Genomic DNA, 24,197 nt, shown 5'->3' with positions numbered 1-24,197 from the left:
TTTTTTTTTTCAAATTAAATGCCAGAGAATAATAGCTTTTTTTACTAAAAAAACATCCTCTAATGAATGACATTATATATAGACAAATGAAAATAACTTTTAAAGTTAAAAATAAAGAGTTACAAAATTTTGACAATCACCAATAATAAAATCCCGAGTATACTTGTGCACTGGACTTTGACTAAAAGTCCTGAAACTTGAAGTTCAAAAAATGGCTCTGAGCACTATGGGACTCAACTGCTGTGGTCATTAGTCCCCTAGAACTTAGAACTACTTAAACCTAACTAACCTAAAGACAACACACACATCCATGCCCGAGGCAGGATTCGAACCTGCGACCGTAGCAGTCGCACGGTTCCGGACTGCGCACCTAGTAACTTGAAGTCATATTTTTTATTTCTGTGTAGTTGCGAAGTCAAACCATGCATTTCACAGTGATTTCCTATGAACATAAATCTTGAAGAAGCTAGCTGGAGCCCAATGGATGTGATGTATTTCTCTCGTACCACTGGCAAGCATTTGTCACTCAGTTGACAAACTGCCGTCACTTTGTCTCCAATGAAGTAACATCGCATTGCTCTTCACTTTCTGAGTTACTAAATCCAGCGTCAAACTCTGGATCACTTTAGCCACCCTTAAAAAAACTGCCTAAACAACAATACAGGAGAGAAGCTGAAAGCATTTGTTTTGTTGTAAATTATTCAAAGCCACACTCAGTAAAGGTGATGTCTAGTGCCAACCACCTCAACCAGAACATGAGAGCTACGCTACGAATGTAGGACTAGATGCTCTCTAGCAGCTGAACACTTAACTATCAGTGCTTAAATGAATCTAAACATCCACCTCCTCCCCCCCCCCCCCCCCCCCCTCCCCCGCTCCTAAAAAGAGATCCGTTCTTAAGTTGCTCGAGTGTACTAGGGATTTAAAGTTTCTGTCAAAATAATTAAAATGAGATAACTCAGGATTTAATGTTAAGGGGTTAAATAACTGTTATTATTCCATGTGACTTACAATTTGAGTGCCTGAAGGATGCCTGCAGCTCTCTAAATTTATCAGGCTTAATCTCAGTGTGGTACTCATTCACAAAGACCCAACTAAGAAAAGAACTCATAAGCTGCACAGTTTTGATAATCTATCTGTAATATGTTGACTAAAGGAAAGCATTTAGTAGTGAAAACACAAGTCATGTGATTCATCAGATTCGCTAGCAGCACAGAACAAATAATTGCTAAATTTGTCTTAGTATGTGCACTACAAGTAACAAATGTGAAGTGTTCATGTATCAACTGTGGAAAGAGGAATCATGTTGTAGAATTAACTGACTTGCAAATGAAAGAAACATAGTTGCATTTATAGCTAAGCCTAGTTTACGAGGAGACAATACATTGCAAAACACTGTTTCAAAACTGTGCTGTTAGCAACTGTGTATGCATGACTCACAGTGGTGAAAATCATTAAAACTATTCAGTTTTAAGTCGTTCCAACTTTCACAGCATGACTATCAGTTGTGTGTTTTATTTTATGTTTTTATTTACACATGAAGTTCCGTAGGACCATATTGAGCAGCAAATCTCCAAGGTCATGGAACGTGTCAGTATATGAAATTACAACATAAAAGTAATGACAGATAAAAAATAAAATATTTATGAACCCGAAAAAGTCAGTCCATAAGTTCAAGTAAACAGAGTCAACAATACAACAAGAATCAGATTAATTTTTCAAGGAACTCGTTGACAGAATAGAAAGAGTGACCCATGAGGAAACTCTTCAGTTTAGATTCGAAAGTGCATGGATTACTGCTAAGATTTTTGAATTTGGGTGGTAGCTTATTGAAAATGGATGCAGAAATATACTGTACACCTTTCTGCACAAGAGTTACGGCAGTCCAATCCAAATGCAGGTTTGATTTCTGCCTAGTATTAAATGAGTGAAAGTTGCTTATTCTTGGGAATAAGCTAATATTGGTAACAAGAAATGACAGTAAGGAATATATACATTGAGAGGCCAATGTCAAAATACCCAGACTTGTGAAGCGCCCGTCTCTGAGGCAAAAATATCCTTTTATAATGGGAAGAGTTACCCCAAAATATAATACCATACAGCATAAGTGAATGAAAATAAGTAAAGTAGACTAATCTTCTTGTCAAATGATCACTCACTTCAGATGATACTGAAACAGAGGATACAGACAAAAGGCTGATATAGTAAATGTCTTTTTCCAAAGCTGTTTCACAGAGGAAGACTGCTCTGTAGTTCCTTCTCTAGATTGTCACACAGATGACAAAGTGATAGACAGACAAACAAAAATTACGCGAAGCGAAATGTAGTGTAAGGAGGGCTATGCGAGAGGCGTTCAATGAATTCGAAAGTAAAGTTCTATGTACTGACTTGGCAGAAAATCCTAAGAAATTTTGGTCTTATATCAAAGCGGTAGGTGGATCAAAACAAAATGTCCAGAGACTCTGTGACCAAAATGGTACTGAAACAGAGGATGACAGACTAAAGGCCGAAATACTAAATGTCTTTCCAAAGCTGTTTCACAGAGGAAGACTGCACTGTAGTTCCTTCTCTAGATTGTCGAACAGATGACACAATGGTAGGTATCGAAAGAGACGACAGAGGGATAGAGAAACAATTAAAATCACTCAAAAGAGGAAAGGCCGCTGGACCTGATGGGATACCAGTTCGATTTTACACAGAGTACACAAAGGAACTTGCTCCTTCTTGCGGCAGGTATACCGTAGGTCTCTAGAAGAGCGTAGCGTTCCAAAGGATTGGAAAAGGGCTCAGATCATCCCCGTTTTCAAGAAGGGACGTCGAACAGATGTGCAGAACTATAGACCTATATCTCTAACGTCGATCAGTTGTAGAAGTTTGGAACACGTATTATGTTAGAGTATAATGAATTTTCTGGAGACTAGAAATCTACTCTGTAGGAATCAGCATGGTTTTCGAAAAAGACGATTGTGTGAAACCCAGCTCACACTATTCGTTCACGAGGCTCAGAGGGCATACAGTTCCCCACAGTCGTTTAATGAACAAAGTAAGAGCATATGGACTATCAGACCAATTGTGTGATTGGATTGAAGAGTTCCTAGATAACAGAATGCAGCATGTCATTCTCAATGGAGAGAAGTCATCCGAAGTAATATTCATTTCAGGTGTGCCGCAGGAGAATGTAGTAGGACCATTGCTATTCACAATATACATAAATGACCTGGTGGATGACATCGGAAGTTAACTGAGGCTTTTTGCAGATGATGCTGTGGTGTATCGAGAGGTTGTAACAATGGAAAATTGCACTGAAATGCAGGAGGATCTGCAGCGAATTGTAGCATGGTGCAGGGAATGGCAATTGAATCTCAATGTAGACAATTGTAATGTTCTGCGAATACATAGAAAGAAAGATCCCATATCATTTAGCTACAAAATAGCAGGTCAGCAACTGGAAGCAGTTAATTCCATAAATTATCTGGGAGTAGGCATTAGGAGTGATTAAAAATGGAATGTTCATATAGAGTTGATCATCGCTAAAGCAGATGCCAGACTGAGATTAATTGGAAGAATCCTAAGAAAATGCTATCCGAAAATAAAGGAAGTAGATTACAGTAAACTTGTTAGCCCACTGCTTGAATATTGCTCACCAGTGTGGGATCTGTACCAGATAGGGTTGATAGAAGAGATAGAGAAGATCCAACGGAGAGTAACGCGCTTTGTTACAGGATCATCCAGTAATTGCGAAAGCGTTATAGAGATGATAGATAAACTCCAGTGGAAGACTCTGCAGGAGAGACGTTCAGTAGCTCAGTACAGGCTTTTGTTGAAGTTTCTAGAACATACCTTCACCGAGGAGTCAAGCAGTATATTGCCCCCTCCTACGTATATCTCGCGAAGAGGCCACGAGGATAAAGTCAGAGAGATTAGAGCCCACACAGAGGCATACCGACAATCTTTCTTTCCACGAACAATACGAGACTGGAATAGATGGGAGAACTGATAGAGGTACTCAAGGTACCCTCTGCTACACACCATCAGGTGGCTTGTTGAGTATGTATGTAGATGTAGATACCTTTCGAATAGTAAAAAGGTAGCATTAAGTCTTTGAACAAGATCTAGAATGTGAGCTTTCCATGACAGTTTACTATCTATCTGAACATCTAGAAATTTGAACTATCCAGTTTCTTTAACCATATGCCCACCTTTGAAATTAAAACATCAGGCTTTGTTGAATTGTGTGTTGGAAACTGTAAAAACTGAGTCTCGCTGTGATTTAGCCGTAGTTTATTTTCTACAAGCCATGAACTTAGGTCATGAAAGGCAGTATTTGAAACCGAGCCAATTTTGCAGACCAAGCTAGCATCATCAGCAAACAAAAATATTATAGAATTACTCGTAATACTAGAGGACATATCATTTATATAAATAAGGAACAGGAGTCGCCCCAACACTGATCCTTGGGGCACCCCCTTTTGGCTGTACCCCACTCAGACACCCATATCTCAGGCATTCTCAACATTGTGAATAATGACCTTTTGCTGTCTATTGTTAAAGTAAGAGGTTGACCAATTGTGAGCTACTCCCTGTATTCCGTAATGGTCTAACTTCTGGAGCAATATTTTGTAATCAACACAATCAAATGCCTTAGTTAAATCAAAAAATATGCCTAGTGTTTGAAACCTTTTGTTTAACCCATCCAGTACCTCAGAGAGAAAAGAGAATATAGCATTTTCAGTTGTTAAACGACATCTAAAGCCGAACTGTACATTTGATAGTAAATCGTGTGTTTTTGGGTTAGGTGGGATGGGGAACTGAGAAAATTGTTGATTCTTGGGCCGTTACAATATGCATAAGTGCTTGTAGGATATTAATGGTAACCATTACAAGAACAAAATGTGATACTGTACTGCACTTGAGTCAATTGTTCATGACGTGAACAGCAAGCAAATGACGATATCTGAGTTGCTCACTAAAATACCATACTTGCAAAAAATAATGATACACCTAAGATTAATGAATATCCCATTCTGCGTTTAGAAACTTGCATAGATTTTTTAGTTCAGTATGAAGCCATACTGAAGAGAATGACTTTACTAAAAATATAATTGCGCAAATGTGGAAGTTACCCAAAGAATACAGTGTATAGCTAACACCAGAAATAGAAAATTTAATGTGTACAAAGCAAATGTAGGAGATAAGAAACTTCCCAGATAGGTGGAATCACAAAGAAACTTGGCAGCTCTGGATTCTAGAATTTGATGTCAGTACTATAGAGACCAGGAATAAAAATCCGTACATTTTAAAAAATGCTACATAATCTCTAGTTTCAAATTTGATGATAATGCTTCACACAGTAACATATCTCTTTGCTTTGTATTATAATAATACAGGGTTATTCTAAATGATGTACCCATTTTCAAAAATTCGTATATATTCAAGTACAAATTCAAAATGAACAAGCTTTATACCAATGAAAAAAGGAAGTTTCAAAGCTTTTTCCCTGATGTTTGACATCAGTTTCATATTTTAATAATTCGTAATAATTCATAAAAAATTAGTTTTTAATAATTATTTAATAATTAGAAATGTGGTAAATGTTATAAATATTCAATGTGGCCACCATTGGTTGCATGGCATACATCGACGCGGTAGCCAAATTCATCCCACACACGTGGAAGCATATCTGCTGTTACTGAGTGCACGGCAGTAGTGATACGGTTCCGCAGATCATTCAGATTACTTACAAATTATTAAACTGAATCAAACATTATAAAAAAACCTTGAAACTTCCTCTCTTCATTGGTATAAAACTCATTCATTTTGGATTTGTACATGAATAAATACGAAGTTTTGAAAATGGGTCCATCCTTTAGAATAACCCTGCATATTCCCAGATTATTTCTAAATCTGATTTTGTTTCTCAAACTACAAGTTTCAAAAATGCAGCGAATGAAGATTTAATTTCTGAAAAGAAAATCTTCAAATAGATATTAGTGGCAATGGTGAATGTAACTCGATAGTCATATGTGAATTGACTCAACCAGATTATTCGCTAAGTATGATACAAGACAATATGGCAGCAATACTCTTATAAAATATTCTTCAGCATCTGTACTAGTGCAATTGAGCAGAAGTATCTTGAATAGTGGAGAGTGATTTTAAAACACATGTATGTAACTCTTTGGAAATTATTAATCTCAGCAATTCTTACTACACAAGTTCCTGATTTAATATGTTTGAGAGACTTCAGCTTGTAGCATCTTGAACTCTGTTATGATTCATGAATCTTTCTGACATCATTCTAATGTTTTGAAGTAGCTTCAGGAATAATCTAAAAGAAATTTGTTGTTGACTATCTGTGCTAACATTTTCTCTTGATACAGTCACAAATTGTATTTACTCTTTTTCTTCTATACTGATGTCAAGCAGACAAATCTGAGCTCCAGCATTACCAACATAACTGCTACCACATTCATTTTAAAGAGAAAAATTGGGTTTCAGTTTACATAAAACGTCAAAACTGAATGTACGCTGATGTCACTGTCCAGACAGTAATTTATGAAATTAGATTTGCTGTGCTGGTTTCAAGAAAAGTTTCACAACCCACGTGTTTCTGTCTAAAGAAGAAAACAGCAATCACTCAATTGTTAAAAATGAAATTCTGTACCATAAAAAAAAATCACAAGAGAGTAATGATACTAAAATGGAGGAAAATGTTAAGGTAGGGAAAGAGAAGGGGGGAGGGGGCCAGGATATTGAGATAATAAACATAAACTGATACAAGCACACAGATGGAAAGGAAGATGCTGTATTAGAGTACAGAGTAGGAAAAGGGATAATAAACAAATATGAATCAAATCAGAGTGAATGAGAAGACCCAAAATGTGTTACTCAAACAATGAAAAATCCAGGCTTTTGCACCGGATATTGTTATTCTTGCACAGCTGCCACACTTGAAAAGAGGCTCAGATTTCAGAAATTTTCTTACCTTACATAAAGATTTTCCAGAAATAAAAACAACTGTAATGAAATAATGAAGTTAAGTGGAAAATACTTTTTAGCTTAATAAACATCAAGGGTGCTTGAGAAACATTCTGTGATTTTCAAATACTGCAAAATCAATAAACACATGAAACAATATCAAGTTACATTCATAAATGAGAGGCCTGTCTTTAGTGTTTTATACAGAAATATTCACAATCCTGCCTCATCCACTGCCTCTTCTTCTTCCTGGATTTGCCTATACTTGTATAATACAGAATCTGGATTCTCATTGCTTACTGAAGATAATTTTCTCATGAATGATCATCTTGTTGCATTGCTTGCAGCCGGAATCCAATCCTTTGTGAAATTATTGTTTATGAAAAGACTGCGGAAACTTCATAAAATTTTATAACAACAGATTTTTAGAACTTGGTATGATGAATGAAGCTTCTAGTGTGTACTCCAGTGGCACTAGCACCATCGCCTTTGTGAGATTTATTTTTTTGTAATTTCAATTCCAGGTTTATTACTGTCCTTTAAGCTAACACGCAGGGAATGAAAAATTTTTGTTGTCACTTAGTATAACCTCTCTTAGTACACCATGGTGACAAAATCGTTTGTAGACAGTTGTACTGTATACTCAGTAAGGAAACCATTACAGTTTATAAAACATTTTAATGGCATATGATTAGCGAAAAGCGAACAGTACATTTTCCAACTTTTTTATAACATCAAATTGTAAAATGTGTATTTCCCCATTTTTAGTTACTTCCCATAATTCCTTAAATCTGTAACAATTACAATCTGTGATAGTTGGTAGCCATGCACTCAGTGTATGCTTTTGCAACATTTGTGTTAAAATGTCAGACAATAAGTGGTGAAAATGATATTCAGATCACTCCTGTTGCATTGCACAGTATTTTCAACTGCAGGCTAGTATATGTTGCTAATACATGTAGTTTTGTGTGTGGCTGTTCATTCTGACTGCTACAAGTGCTTGGGTGGTTGTGGTGTCATTATCAGTGAAACAAGATCATGATGCTTTGGTGAAATAATAATAATAACTTTAATTGCCCATAATAACTTTACAGTCTTAGAGACATTTTTTCTACATTCACGTTAATATTACATCATATATGACATGTAATATGTCCAAAAAATAGCAAACGAGCCAATACACTTCAGATGCTTAAAAAATGGTTGGAAAAAGTAAGACAAAGGCTGATCTACAAGGACTGAGACTGATTTTCTTCCATGATAGTTTCCTGTACTATTGGACAAAGAAAAACAAGCATGCTCAGTTATATCATACAAGAACTGTGGACACAAAACCAGAGAAACACACGCTAATTATATACATTTATTCAGCAATAAATTACCAATAAATAACTGTCTGAATAGTTTACAAAAATTTTCAAATAACAGTGGCTTTGGCACACGACAAACGGCATAGGCTCCAAACAAACAGCCCCTACGGTCATGCTGACCACTGCTTTCAAAAAACACTTTAACACATGTCAGGTACAGGCAAAATGTAAAATACATATATATTATAAAATTGCGAAACATAGAGTGGCAATAATCATTCAACATAATTAAAAGGAAACCTGCTTGACACTCATTTAGCCAGTCTTACAGTGAAAATCAAAATATATTACAAGAGTTTAAAAACCAGTAATAAAACTCAATATATTCATTAAATATTTTATGCTCAGTAATGTGAAACAAAATTTTTAATAGAAAATACACTTTACGTTAAGGTAGAATTTTAATGCTTGTAACGTATCTAAACTAAATTTCGGATCAGCCTAATCAGATTTCAGAAAACCACAAGGCATTACAAGCTAGCTGCAGTCTTTCATAATTTACTTCGAGCATCATAACCATTTAAGTTCAAAATTAACTACAAAAAGTTTAATGGCACTAAAATAAGTGGGCCAACACAATGAGAACGTTTAAAAGGAATTGTGTCCACAAAAACATAATGAATTTTAAACAGTTTAACCTCTATTCTTAAAACAACAAATTCTTAAACCAACGAAAGCCTTAGGGCCAGTCAAATTCAGGGACTTCAAAGTCCAGACACACACCTGAACGTTCAGAGCACAAATGACACTCTCTTGTCCTAATGCCAATGAAAAACTATTTGCATGCAAACATAGTGCTCACAGGGATGGTAGTGTTGCTGTATACTCCATCAGCAAAAATATCTTGAGAAGCATGCACACTAGATGACTAATATACAGATCAGTTGACAACTCCATGTGGTGTTTCTGATTGCCGTATCTGGCAGCTATCTGCTATGGCTACCATCTGTATACTATACTATACTCTACTGCAAGGTGCACTACCATGACCAAGGAACAATACCACACATCCAACTGCCAGAGCGCCACGGTAGAACTGCCACAGGCTCTTCCCTCAACTCAAAACAACAGACTTGGTGACGCAGATACTACTCATCCAGCATCATGTAGAACACTCCTGGCAGACAGGACCCACAGACCTCTTAGCCTGGCCATGTGTGTTCCTTTATTTCAGAGTGTCATAACTCTATTGCCTCCTAGCAAGGCAATAAGGGTGTCGAGGCCTTGTGTTCAGCCTGAGATCTTTGGCAATTGACCCCAGACTGGCTCAGTTTGAAAAGAGTGGGTTTTTACGTGTAATGTTGTAGTCGGCAGAACTCCCGTATCAATAGGTTGGTAGTAATGGTCTATTTTGTAGACACTTCTGCATTTCACATAATGAACAATGGAGGTGATGCGAGAGGAGCTGTATGTCACAATAAAATTCGGTGGCCATTTAAATCATACAGCCATTGTAACATAGGAAAAGCTGTGAAGATGCACTACCTCATGCAACAGTGTTCCGGTGGTTCAAGGACTTCAAAGAAGGCCGACTTGTCTGTCTTAAGCAAGATGGGCGTAGTGTTTTGACTTCTGCTATGACTGAAGTCAGCATCAGCACAACTGCTGTGGTTGTATGTTGGGATCAGCAGATAATTTTACCTAACCTCAGTGAAGTGCTGAGAATTTCATATAGCAGTGCTTTTGCGATTATGAATTATCATCTCCATATACCCATGTTTTTGCCCATTGGGTGCCACATCTGTTGACCCCTGAACAAAAAGCTGTGCATATGGAGACAAGGCGTAAGGTGCTGCATCTCCTTGATGATGGAGAGGATGTGTTTCTGGCATTGATTATCACAGTGATGACTCATGGCTGCATCATTATGATCTTGAAGGAAAATGAGCCAGCACGGTGTGGAAACCCTGCAGGGAAAGTGATGGTGATAACATTTTTTTTTTATTGTCATGAAATGATTACCAGCATGCAGTTTCCACTCACACTATTGTTACAACAACATACTATATGTCAGTCTTGGCTAAACTGAGGAAGCAAATGGCAAGCATCATGACAGTGAGCAGCACCCTATCACGTATCGAGTTACACAGTGTCTGGCTCTTTTCAGTATCACCTTTGTACCTTATGGCAGCAATCTTTGCATTGTGTGAAATTTATTTCATCACTAAAGGCAAAGCTTTGGGGTATTAGGTTTGAGACCTCTGAAGCAGTGCTCAAGAAAAGAGTGGTAATTCTCAAGGACCTGACAAAGAATGGCGTGCACCTTGTGTTTGAGGACTGGCAGACATGCTGTAATGACTGAATCGTGAAGAGATTGCCAACAGAGAGAAAGTCATCTTGCTAAGAATTTTGACACGTAGAGCCTGCAAACCTAGGCAAAGACACACGGTGCTTGACGCTTTCACCAGACCTGTATGAGGTTGGGGGCATTAGGAAACTGCCGATATCAAGTTGGCTGTTTGCAAGTTATAGGAAAAAATGTGACACAGTCACATCAAACTGTAAGCTAACAGCCTCAGTACAGTATAAAGACGCCACCAGTTGACGAGCAGGGCAGAATTCAACAGTTTGATAATTCCTACCAGCAGATGAGCCTCAGGTGTCCGTCGGGCAACAGCAAAGAGTTATGTGAGTGAAAGAATCTTTTCAGTTAAGCTTGTACACTAAGAAGGGCTTGCATTCTTGTCTGTAGGTACCTCTGGACTTTGGGTAGTTGGTCTGTCATGGCTTACTTGTACCTATGACTGATTGTCACTTACAGTGTGACATGTAATGGAACCAGGGTGAGGGTTCGATTTGATCAATAGGAAACTGGCCACTTCCCATGGTTCAAGTCAAAGTGATAGGTCAGGAATGCTATCTGTTCTAATAATTTGAGTATCCAGTAAGTCTCATCTGTGTTCTTCACTCATAGAAATTATGACCCAGTTTCCATGTTCTTCAGCATGTTCATGTAAACTCAGGAAGAAGTAATAAAATCAGATTAAGGTACCAACTCAGAAACTCGTTTCTTCATTTCTACCATCCTAACCTGCTACACAAGTCTTTCCGTACTGTCTCCAATTAATTTTAGCTAGACTCTCTCACCAACTTATTCCTTTGCACGAAGCCACTCACTTGTCATAGAGTCCGTAGACCTGAAAAATCTCTCATCACTTCCTATTCACCTAAGGGATTCACATAAGTATATTGCAACCCCGTCGGGTTATGACAACTCCATGAAAATTACATTCAAGTAGGAGGGGAGTATTTTGAAAAATGTGATGTAAACATTGAAATGGAGTAATAACCATTCATGGGAAAAAAATCAGTCTCAGTTTTTGTTGATCAGCCCTCGTAATGCCTAGTCTGACCAAGATGGGCCATGGTGAAAAACAACAACAATAATGAACAATGAAGCTATTCAGGTATTCATGTCATTCTTTCAAGAAACGAATAATGGAGGCCAGTGTGTCTTGGAGAAGATGCTAACTCAAAATACAGTTTGTCCATAACTGAGATAACAATTTTTGGAAAGCATGTTTCCAAAAATATTACAGAATCCAACCTACAAAGTGTGTTAAACACTTAAAGGTGTAAGTGTATCTTTTGAGACAAAGAGACAACAAAAATAGCATCATTGGATTCTAAACCTGCACAGTAAAGGCATTATAAACACTACTATAAGATAATAGCCCAAGTAGAAAAACAGGTACCTGCTTAGTGCCTGAAATGGTTAACTCATCTCATGTTGTGGTTACAGTTGTCAGAGCTGCACCTTTTTGGAATAGGAAGGGAAAGAAATAAAATTTTAAGGGGGACTAGGATTGGAACAGATCTTCAGTTTGATAAAGAAATTAAATGACTTAATTATGGCATATTGCATCAGCATGAAGAAATGTTGGTTAAAAATTTTATTTCCACTCAGTTTTGTCTCAGCCAATATGAAATGCCTACTATCTATATCACATTAAAATATTTGAAGACTGAGAAGTAAAATTAATGAACTACTTAACTTCATTAATGAATTAGGATCTGAAATACAGTTTTCATAATCTACCCCTCTGAACATCAAGAGACCATTGATACAGATGTTTAAAGTAAATTACTGGTATAGATGTGTTAAGTGTTACAGAATTTACATTAGTGTTTAGAGTTTAGAGCAGAAATGGAGAGAGGAGGTGTTGCCTCACTTATTAGGAAATATCATTAATTTAAAAACAGACATATTCATAAATTTTACTTTCAGCAAGCATGTGTGGCAGAAGTAGAATTTCATAATAAATTCTTTATAAGTATGTACTGAGTACCTTCAGGTTATTTTAACCCATTCTTCAATAGCTGTGGAGCTCTGTTGGCCTATTTAACAATGAAATACAAAGAAATAGTGACTTACAGTTATTTTAATGTAGGTTCCCTTTAAAACACTTCCAGTGAGACTTTATTACAATCTGTGTTATTCAGCTTAATTCCTGCCGTAAACTGTCTTAATTAGTGTAGGTAATTGCTTACAAAATACCATTGATAGTGTATCTACAGAAAGCTCTAATGAACAAAATTATGTTAGAAAGCAAATAGTCAACAGCCTCTAAGACCATGACATGCAGTTTCTTTTGTTAATAATGAACATGATATAAAATATACTAAATCTGAGTTCAACAGGGTAGTCAGTAAACCAAAACTGGATTATTTTGGGAAATTCCTCGTAGATATGAAGTAGAGTGAGATATACAGTGTTCTTGGCATGAATGAAAAATGCAAGACCAAAGTCTACACAGAAGCCAATGATTATTCATGAAATAAAGGTGTCTTGTAAGACCAAAAAAACTGCATGTGCTAGTCAGAACCAGTTCTTATATTGATGCTATAACTCATTACAAGACATACTGTAAAATATGGAACAGATAGATTGGTACTCACCACATAGAGAAGGCATGGAGTTGGAGAAAGGCACAACAAAAAAGAAAGATATATTGCTGCCCTCCTTTAGAAGTTGGACCCCCAACACACACACACACACACACACACACACACACACACACACACACCACACACCACGCACGACCTGACCATAACCACTAAGGCCCAACTGGGACTGCTTGTGACATGAGCAGCAGTCTAGCTGGTGTGGGGTGAAGGAAGAGGCAGGGGGGATGGGGGGGGGGGGGAGATAGCAGGTACGGTGGAAAAAGATGCTAGTGCCGCTTGTTGGTGTGCAGGGACATGGTAGGGACGGGATAGAGCTGCTAGGTGCAGCTTCGAGGGGCGAGTGGTTGGGGTGGGGGGAGTAGAGAAGAGGGAAAGACTGTGTAGTTACATTGGTGGGATAGAAGGCATGTGTAATACTGGCGATGGGATAGCAGCAGGTGCAGGACAGGGACTAGTGAAGATTGAGGCCAGGGGTGTTATGGAAAGGAAGGTTGTATTGTATGGAGAGTTCCCACCTGCACCATTCGGAAAAGCTGGTGTTGATGGGAAGAATACAGATGGCACATATTGTTAAGCAGTTGTTAAATTAAATTACATTGTGTTTGATAACATGTTCAGCAGCTCGGTGGTCCATCTGACTAATGGCCGCAGTTTGGCAGTAACCATACATTCAGACAGATACAGTAGTTTGTTAGTCGTCATGCCCATGTAGAATGCTATATAGTGGTTGCAGTTAAGTTTGTATAACATAGGGTTCCAGAATCACTGTTTTTGTGTCTTGCAGTGGTAAACACACATACATTAATTGCTAATTCCCAGGTTGTGCATGTATAATACTTTGTTGACACGACACTATAAGAGATTCTAATAGACACAACTAAACCATCCACATGATCTGATATAAATGTGACAGAATCAGAATCTGTTGATGTTACTTCCAGGCACTGGTTCACAATCTAAGTTGCACAGAAGAATAGTGGTTCACACACTACATTCCACAGAAGAATACCAGTCATGAGTCCTGAGAAGGCCAGTGTCGAAGAAGTTGAAGGTTTTGAGGGTGATGGCTGGCAACCTGGTGTTGCTCTTGTTCAGTATCTTCAATTGTGGCAGCGGGAGCGGTATCGTGGTGTGTTGTAGATGCAGAGACTATGCTCAGGTAAATAGAGCCAATGATCTCAGAGAGATGGGCCACTGGGTGCAGCCAGACAGCATTGTAAATATTCGTCTAGTGGAAGGGTACTCGTGCAGTGGTCAGTGAGCATGTGACTTGCAGATGAAGCATAGTGCCCACAATTGCAGTGGCGTCATCCTTGATGCACATGATGCTGCTGGTGACGCTGCTGCCTCTAGTGGAGCCTGCTGAAGGTTGGCTTATCAACACGCATACTTATGTTTTTGGCTGTGATGTTGCCATAAGTGCAGTGCTTGCACTGTCTAGTGTTTGAACTGTCTGATGTGTGTCTCCAACAGCAGGTGACTGTGGTGCTGCAGCATCAGAATCTACACTCATGCTCATAAATTAAGGATAATGCTGAAACATGGTGAAACAACTCTCTGGTAGCCGGTTTGCAGGTTTAAATCACCTTGGGGTGGTATGACCATTCAGTGCATTTGACCTGTGGTCGTTGCACTGTGGCACTGGCAGCAGCCCATATATGCAGAGGTGTGTTCGTGCATGTCAGAGTACGGTGCAGCGAGTAAGTGTGCAGACATTTTCAGATGTGCTAATGGTGAGTGTGTGTTGAAAATGGCACAAACAACACATTTAGATCTACGTCTACATCCATACTCCACAAGCCACCTGACGGTGTGTGGCGGAGGGTACCCTGAATACCTCTATCGGTTCTCCCTTCTATTCCAGTCTCGTATTGTTCGTGGAAAGAAAGATTGTCGGTATGCCTCTGAGTGGGCTCTAATGTCTCTGACTTTATCCTCGTGGCCTCTTCGCGAGATATACGTAGGAGGGGGCAATATACTGCTTGACTCCTCAGTGAAGGTATGTTCTTGAAACTTCAACAAAAGCCTGTACTGAGCTACTGAACGTCTCTCCTGCAGAGTCTTCCACTGGAGTTTATCTATCATCTCCGTAACGCTTTCGCAATTACTGAATGATCCTGTAACAAAGCGCGCTGCTCTCCGTTGGATCTTCTCTATCTCTTCTATCAACTCTATCCGGTACGGATCCCACACTGGTGAGCAATATTCAAGCAGTGGGCTAACAAGTGTACTGTAATCTACTTCCTTTGTTTTCGGATAGCATTTTCTTAGGATTCTTCCAATTAATCTCAGTCTGGCATCTGCTTTAGCAATGATCAACTTTATATGAACATTCCATTTTTAATCACTCCTAATGCCTACTCCCAGATAATTTATGGAATTAACTGCTTCCAGTTGCTGACCTGCTATATTGTAGCTAAATGATATGGGATCTTTCTTTCTTTGTATTCGCAGAACATTACAATTGTCTACATTGAGATTCAATTGCCATTCTCTGCACCATGCTACAATTCGCTGCAGATCCTCCTGCATTTCAGTGCAATTTTCCATTGTTACAACCTCTCGATACACCACAGCATCATCTGCAAAAAGCCTCAGTGAACTTCCGATGTCATCCACCAGGTCATTTATGTATATTGTAAATAGCAATGGTCCTATGACACTCCCCTGCAGCACACCTGAAATCACTCTTACTTCAGAAGACTTCTCTCCATTGAGAATGACATGCTGCGATCTGTTATCTAGGAACTCCTCGACCCAATCACACAATTGCTCTGATAGTCCATATGCTCTTACTTTGTTCATTAAACGACTGTGGGGAACTGTATCAAATGCCTTGCGGAAGTCAAGAAACACGGCATCTAGCTGTGAATGGCCCTCTGAGTCTCGTGGACGAATAGCGTGAGCTGGGTTTCACATGACCGTCTTTTTCAAAACCCTTGCTGATTCCTACAGATTAGATTTCTAGTCTCCGGAAAAGTCATGATGCTCGAACATAATACGTGCTCCAAAATTCTACAACTGATCGACGTTAGAGATATAGGTATATAGTTCTGCACATCTGTTCGACGTCCCTTCTTGAAAACGGGGATGACCTGTGCCCTTTTCCAATCCTTTGGAACGCTACGCTCTTCTAGAGACCTACGGTACACCGCTGCAAGAAGGGGGGCAAGTTCCTTAGCGTACTCTGTGTAAAATCGAACTGGTATCCCATCAGGTCCAGCGGCCTTTCCTCTTTTGAGTGATTTTAATTGTTTCTCTATCCCTCTGTCGTCTCTTTCGATACCTACCATTGTGTCATCTGTTCGACAATCTAGAGAAGGAACTACAGTGCAGTCTTCCTCTGTGAAACAGCTTTGGAAAGACATTTAGTATTTCGGCCCTTAGTCTGTCATCCTCTGTTTCAGTACCATTTTGGTCACAGAGTCTCTGGACATTTTGTTTTGATCCACCTACCGCTTTGATATAAGACCAAAATTTCTTAGGATTTTCTGCCAAGTCAGTACATAGAACTTTACTTTCGAATTCATTGAACGCCTCTCGCATAGCCCTCCTTACACTACATTTCGCTTCGCGTAATTTTTGTTTGTCTGCAAGGCTTTGGCTATGTTTATGTTTGCTGTGAAGTTCCCTTTGCTTCCGCAGCAGTTTTCTAATTCGGTTGTTGTACCACGGTGCCTCTTTTCCATCTCTTACGATCTTGCTTGGCACATACTCATCTAAAGCATATTGTATGATCTTTTTGAACTTTGTTCACTGATCCTCAACACTATCTGTACTTGAGACAAAGCTTTTGTGTTGAGCTGTCAGGTACTCTGTAATCTGCTTTTTGTCACTTTTGCTAAACAGGAAAATCTTCCTACCTTTTTTAATATTTCTATTTAAGGCTGAAATCATCGATGCAGTAACCGCTTTATGATCGCTGATTCCCTGTTCTGCATTAACTGTTTCAAATATTTCGGGTCTGTTTGTCACAAGAAGGTCTAATATGTTATCGCCACGAGTCAGTTCTCTGTTTAACTGCTCAAGATAGTTTTCAGATAAAGCACTTAAAAATATTTCACTGGATTTTTTGTCCCCGCCACTCGTTATGAACGTTTGAGTCTCCCAGTCTATATCCGGCAAATTAAAATCTCTACCCAGAACTATAACATGGTGGGGAAATTTACTCGAAATATTTTCCAAATTATTCTTCAGGTGCTGAGCCACAACAGCTGCTGAGCCCGGGGGCCTATAGAGACATCCAGTTACCATGTCTGTGCCTGCTTTAACCGTGACCTTCACCCAAATCATTTCACATTTCGGATCTCCATCAATTTCCTTCGATACTATTGCTTTCTTATCGCTATAAACACGCCTCCCCCTTCACTGTCCAGCCTATCTCTGCGGTATACATTCCAATCTGAGTTTAGGATTTCATTACTGTTTACGTCTGGTTTCAGCCAACTTTCTGTCCCCAGTACTATATGGGCGTTGTGACTGCTTATTAATGAGAGCAGTTCTGGGACCTTTCCATAGACGCTCCTGCAGTTTACTATTAGCACATTAATATTGTTATTCCCTGTTGCATTTTGCCTACTCCTACCTTGCCGCGTCTCAGGAGGTTTCTTGTCGGGCCTAGGGAGGGAATTCTCTAACCTAAAAAACCCCCATGTGCACTCCACACGTACTCCGCTAACCTTGTAGCCGCTTCCGGTGTGTAGTGCACGCCTGACCTATTCAGGGGGACCCTACATTTCTCCACCCGATAGCGGAGGTTGAGAAATTTGCAACCCAGATCTCCGCAGAATCGTCTGAGCCTCTGGTTTAAGCCTTCCACTTGGCTCCAAACCAGAGGACCACGATCGGTTCTGGGAACGATATTACAAATAGTTAGCTCTGATTCCACCCCGCGAGCGAGGCTTTCTGCCTTCACCAATTCCGCCAACCGCCTGTACGAACTGAGGATGACCTCTGAACCCAGACCGCAGGAGTCATTGGTGCCGACATGAGCAACAATTTGCAGTCGGGTGCACCCAGTGCTCTCTATCGCCGCCGGTAGGGCCTCCTCCACATCTCAAATGAGACCACCCCGGCAAGCAGACAGAGTGAACACTGGCCTTCTTCCCCGACCTTTCCGCTATTTCCCTAAGGGGCTCCATCACCCGCCTAATGTTGGAGCTCCCAATGACTAATAAACCCCTCCCCCCGTGTGCCTGCTCAGACCTTGCTGAAGGAACAGCCACATGTCCATTCACAAGCAGAGTGGGCGACGCCACACGGCCAGCCACCACAGTGACCCTCCACCTCATGAGCCGCGAACGCCGCTGAATCCGCAACTCCCCTTGGGGAGAGGGTGGCGCAACAGCGCCCGGTACCCGCAAAGATGTCTCGACAGCAGGGACAGTGGGTGAAGCATGTAACACCTGGGGTGTACCTTGCGATGCACCAGACTCCCCACTGCCGCTACACTCCGAGGTAGCAGCCTGAAGACGGCTGACCGCGGCCATCAACACGCTCAGCTATTCGCGAAGAGTGGTCAGCTCCTCCTGCGTCCGTACACAGCAGTCACACATCCTATCCATCCTAAGGAATCAATTTACTGAAGAGACTTAATCAACTTTTAACTAGACTGCTAATTCACTAAAGGCAGCTGATTATTGACTAAACTGTGATTGCTAGCCACTTCTTGTAGAAAACAATGAAAATAGCACTACCTGTCTGTGGACTGTATTGAAAACAAACACTAGCAGTACTGGCACTATGGTTGACTAAAGGGATTCTCTCTGACTGTATTCAAAACAAACACGAAATCTATGGAACACTATTAATAGCACTCGACAATTAAAGCTTCCTAAAAGCAAAAACACACGGATAAGAAGTAACAAGTAAGAAAAATATAGTTATTACTTAAATTAAGGTAGCTCACTGCACAGCAGACGTGAAGCAGACGGCGGTTAGGACGCCACTGATGATGTTATGAAGGGTAGAATACTAGGGCGACTGGAGGCTGGTCAAACACAGCAGGTCATAGCACGGGCCCTCCTTGTGCTACAAAGTGTGATCTCAAGATTATGGCAATGATTCCAGCAGACAGGAGACATGTCCAGGCGCTACAGTACGGGATGTCCACAGTGTACATCATCACAAGAAATCCGATATCTTACCGTCAGAAGCCCACAGATGGCCATGGAGTACTGCAGGTAGCCTTAATTTATGAGCATTATGTTGAACCTTGCTCTTACGCCTGTTGTATCAGCAAAGTATTATTTATGTAGAACCTGGGAATCTACAATTATTGCATGTGTGTCTACCACTGCAGGATACAAAACAATGATTGTGGAACTCCACGTCATGGATGTTGTACCAGTAGCTGTAGTAGCAGCAGGTAAATGGCAGGGATATAATGACTGTCATTATTCATTTTAGTTTTACCCACACACTTTCGCTGTTTAAGCTCCCATGCATAGACTAATTTCCCTCCCCCCTTTCCCTCCACCTAACTCCTCCTGTCTTCCCCCCACCCCACCTGTGCCTCCCTCTTCTCCTCCCTCCCAGATGTGAGATTTTTGCTGTGTCTAATATTCCCTTAATCATTATGTATGAGCTCAGTGTACTTGATTTTTATTTGTAACTTACACAGAAATAACTCATTCACTGTGAAGCAGATGTTTCGTAGCACTGCCCCACTTGGAATGGCTATTGTTGTAGATCAGTGTCATCATATCACTATCTCATTTAATATGGAGTTTGGTGTCAAGTGCAATTACATTTTCTTCTTCTGTTTTGTTTGATAGATAATATAAAATTTCAAATTTCACAAATATACGATCATTTTTCATTAGCACAAGTGCTGTAGAAACATTTTTTACACTTTTTAAGGTACCTTGATGGTGATAATCAAGGTCCGTTTCAAGACTTTATAAACTGGTGTTTCAGTTAACTTTTTACTAAGTTCGTTTTGTATGTAACATATTTCCCCCCCAAGAGAAGCTGCATGCCCTTTCATACCTAATTCTTTTAGTAATTTTTGAAATTCCGGTAATACAGATAGGCATCTAGACTACCTTACATTGTCTCTCTCAACCTTTTTCATAAATTGACTTCATTGCCAGCTGTTTAAAATTGGCAAGAATCGCTGATGTTATCTCCAAGTTTGAAGCTACATATTCTGTTCTGGATTTAGTTCTACAGACTACATGTCTATCTTCTGAAATGGTTACTAGATGAAAAATTGTGGCATATACTCTTGGTGGTATTGTTTTAGTATTCGATTTTTTTTTTTAATTTCAGATTAGGCCTATACCTAAATTTGTTGGAAATTAATCTACAGCAATTTCTCATTTCATATGATACACTATATTCAGCATTATTTTACATCTACTTTTCAGATTCATAAACTACCTTTGGCATCAACTGAATCTGCCTCTACTGCTGGAGATACAATATCTCTTAAGGATGATTTTCCAGATGATGTACCATTCTTCTGCTGTGTTGTGTGTCAGTCTGCTTACAAGTCTGTATCCGATTTCGTGACCCACGCATGCAAGGACGCCAGTCTCAAAGTAAGTTATCAGTTGTCTTGATGTTTCTGAGAGTATAAACAATGAAAAGAGAGAGAAGTAAAGAGATTTTTATATTCCTTCTGAGATGTTTGGCTTGATTGAAGTACGTGGTGTGAGTATTCGTAAATTCTGATAGTTAAATTTTTCATGTACATTAGGAAATTGAAAAGAAAAGTCACAACTAAAGTGCAGACAAAATGTACTTGTGCAGATGGTACTGTAGGGGAAGCAACACCAGTAGTCATGGAGGTTCCAGCGTGAATGACCATTGAACATCAAGGGCAGTGCTGTTTGATAACTGAAGCCTATGCATATCTATGAAGTATACTATGCATATCTTGCATTACTTACAAGCTACACCTAGCGAATCTGCAGGTGATTGTAGTAACCGGTTATGTTTATCAGACCAATAATTTAACACATGTAGATGTTCAAAGTAAATAGCTTCTCACTAGAGTACTGAAAAAGGATCAGCCAAAGCAAAACAAGTCCAATCATGCATTTCCAAAAAGAAATTCATAAAACAAAGAAGGGATAAGAACATAGTGCAAGAGACAACACTGCCTACTACTACAGTAAAACGTCGTTAACACGAATCCAAAGGGGCCGAAAAATCAGGAGTTTGTGTTGAAAAAATTCGTGTTAAGTGTAAAACACTGATTTTAATAAGTATACATGTACAGCAGTCCACTAATGTGTAATACACTGCACTATCAATCACGTTATTGTAGACTTATAACACTATAAAGTGATTGTGAAATTACAAGTACACACAACTTATGTACGTTACTTTCTCGGAAAAAATTTGATCATGGTTCACTGACGTTCATGGGAACAATAATATTTTGTAATTTCACAACCAGTTGGAATGATAGCGTCCGTAAAGCCAGCAGTGACGTCGGATGTTGAAGTGAACCATTGTAAACAGTCCAAGGCTGTAGACATCTCCTGACGGATAGATGGAATGGCATTTGTATTCTCTTCCTCTTCACTTTCTTCTGATGGTCCTTCTTGCACCTCGTTCACAACTTTCGGCACATCCAATTCCACAGAAGCACATATGGCAACATCGTCGTCTACACTAATGAATTCTTTGAAACTAATCCCAGGGTTTGCAATGTCCTGCAGGACTGTCCATTCATCAGGTGAAGTGGCATCTTCTAACTCGTGGACATCTTCAGTGTTGATATGTCTCCAAGCTCTGTTAAAGCACTTCCCTATACTGAGTTCCAGGCTGCTGTGATGGCTTTTATTGCGTCAAGTAGATTCCAATTTGGGGTTGCACTATTGTTTTCAGCAGCACAAATTGCAGCTCTTAAAAGTCGCTTACGGTAAGCTCTCTTTATGAGAGAGATTATGCCTTAGTCCAAAGGCTGAAGGCGGCTTGTGGCGTTGAGTGGAAAAAACTGAATCTTTATGTTGGATAGGTTCAGATCGTGAACGTTATGGGCAGTACATCTGTCCAATGTAAGAACAACATGTCGATTTTGAGCAACCATTCAACTGTTGAAACGAAGAAGCCACTTGCAAGATGATGTGCCATTGATCCAAGCTTTCTTGTGGTGAGAATAGATGCAAGGTAAAGTGTCCATATTTATGTTTTTAAAACAACGTTGTTTCTCGGATTTACCGATAACCTAGGGACGAAACGTCTCACTGCCATCAGCATTACAGCACAGTACAACAGTCACACATTGTTTGCTTCGTGCTCCACCGTGACAATTATCACCTTTTATCCCCAGCGTGCGATTTGGAAAAAGATTATAGAAAAATCCACTTTCATCCATGTTAAACACATCGCACAAGGCATACTTTTCCCTCACTCGTATGAATTCATGCAACCACCTGATCGCACTTTCTTTATCAACTTTATTTTCTTCACCACAAATTTGTACAGATGAAATTGAATGTCTCTTTTGGAACTGATACAACCAACCAGCAGAACAACGGAAGTCTTCAATGCCCATATCTTTAGCAATATCATTTGCTTTTGACTGAATCACAGGGCCAGTTAAAGGTATGTTAGATGGACGCATATGATTGAACCATTCTAGCAGTAATGTCTCGATGTCTTCATACTTGGCGGTACGAAGTCGTTTAGATTTGTTTCCAGAACCTGATGCCGCTTCATTAATAATTTTTTTTCGGTTCTGAATAATCATAGATAAAGCAGATTTAGGTATTCCAAACTGCTCTGCAATTGCTGTTGTCTTGGTGCCACAGTCCACTTCATCTAGAATCTTAAACTTTAACTGTACGTTTAGAGCTGTCTGTTTCCTCTTTGCCATTTTCGCGTGCTACGGTACCGTTTGTAACTAGTTTTTATTCAGTATTCCAACTCAATACGGCTACGACTAACAGAACACCTGTCAAATCTGACACTGAGTACATTCCTAAATGCTGCTGCACACATTATTGTATGTCTTACAATGTACAGCATACGCTGATTGTTGAGGTGATAATCGTGGCTACCAACCTACAATACGTTAAAAATGAGTCAACAATAACTGTAATTAGCTTTTGTAGCTACATTTCCTACATTCATTTCGGAAAAAAAATTACGCTTTAGAATACTCTATGGCCGGAAGTTTGTGTTACAGTGAAATTTAATTATGCTAGGAACTGAAATAAAACATACTATAAGAACTAATGTATTCCTGGTGGGACCAACATTTTTTTCGCGTTAACCGCGAATACATCTTATGCGAGTTCGCGCTAACGAGGTTATACTGTATATTGAAAATACACTCCTGGAAATGGAAAAAAGAACACATTGACACCGGTGTGTCAGACCCACCATACTTGCTCCGGACACTGCGAGAGGGCTGTACAAGCAATGATCACACGCACGGCACAGCGCACACACCAGGAACCGCGGTGTTGGCCGTCGAATGGCGCTAGCTGCGCAGCATTTGTGCACCGCCGCCGTCAGTGTCAGCCAGTTTGCCGTGGCATACGGAGCTCCATCGCAGTCTTTAACACTGGTAGCATGCCGCGACAGCATGGACGTGAACTGTATGTGCAGTTGACGGACTTTGAGCGAGGGCGTATAGTGGGCATGCGGGAGGCCGGGTGGACGTACCGGCGAATTGCTCAACACGTGGGGCGTGAGGTCTCCACAGTACATCGATGTTGTCGCCAGTGGTCGGCAGAAGGTGCACGTGCCCGTCGACCTGGGACCGGACCGCAGTGACGCACGGATGCACGCCAAGACCGTAGGATCCTACGCAGTGCCGTAGGGGACCGCACCGCCACTTCCCAGCAAATTAGGGACACTGTTGTTCCTGGGGTATCGGCGAGGACCATTCGCAACCGTCTCCATGAAGCTGGGGTACGGTCCCGCACACTGTTAGGCCGTCTTCCGCTCACGCCCCAACATCGTGCAGCCCGCCTCCAG

At 40.1% G+C, this 24,197-nt stretch overlaps 1 protein-coding gene across 1 annotated transcript in view; it reads left to right on the top strand.

Annotated features, from left to right (window-relative positions):
* Positions 1–24,197, top strand: part of LOC126354350 (oocyte zinc finger protein XlCOF7.1-like) — a 94,195-nt gene that overhangs the window by 18,909 nt on the left and 51,089 nt on the right. Inside the window, exon 5 of the mRNA XM_050003924.1 lies at positions 20,627–20,800. Within this exon, the coding sequence (XP_049859881.1) occupies positions 20,627–20,800 (174 nt within the window). The remainder of the gene's footprint in view (positions 1–20,626; positions 20,801–24,197) is intronic.

The sequence above is a fragment of the Schistocerca gregaria genome, chromosome 3, assembly GCF_023897955.1.
Source record: "Schistocerca gregaria isolate iqSchGreg1 chromosome 3, iqSchGreg1.2, whole genome shotgun sequence".
NCBI classification, from domain to species: Eukaryota; Metazoa; Arthropoda; class Insecta; order Orthoptera; family Acrididae; genus Schistocerca; species Schistocerca gregaria.
Note: the sequence above shows the minus strand (reverse complement) of the source record. Positions and strands in the feature narration are given on the sequence as shown.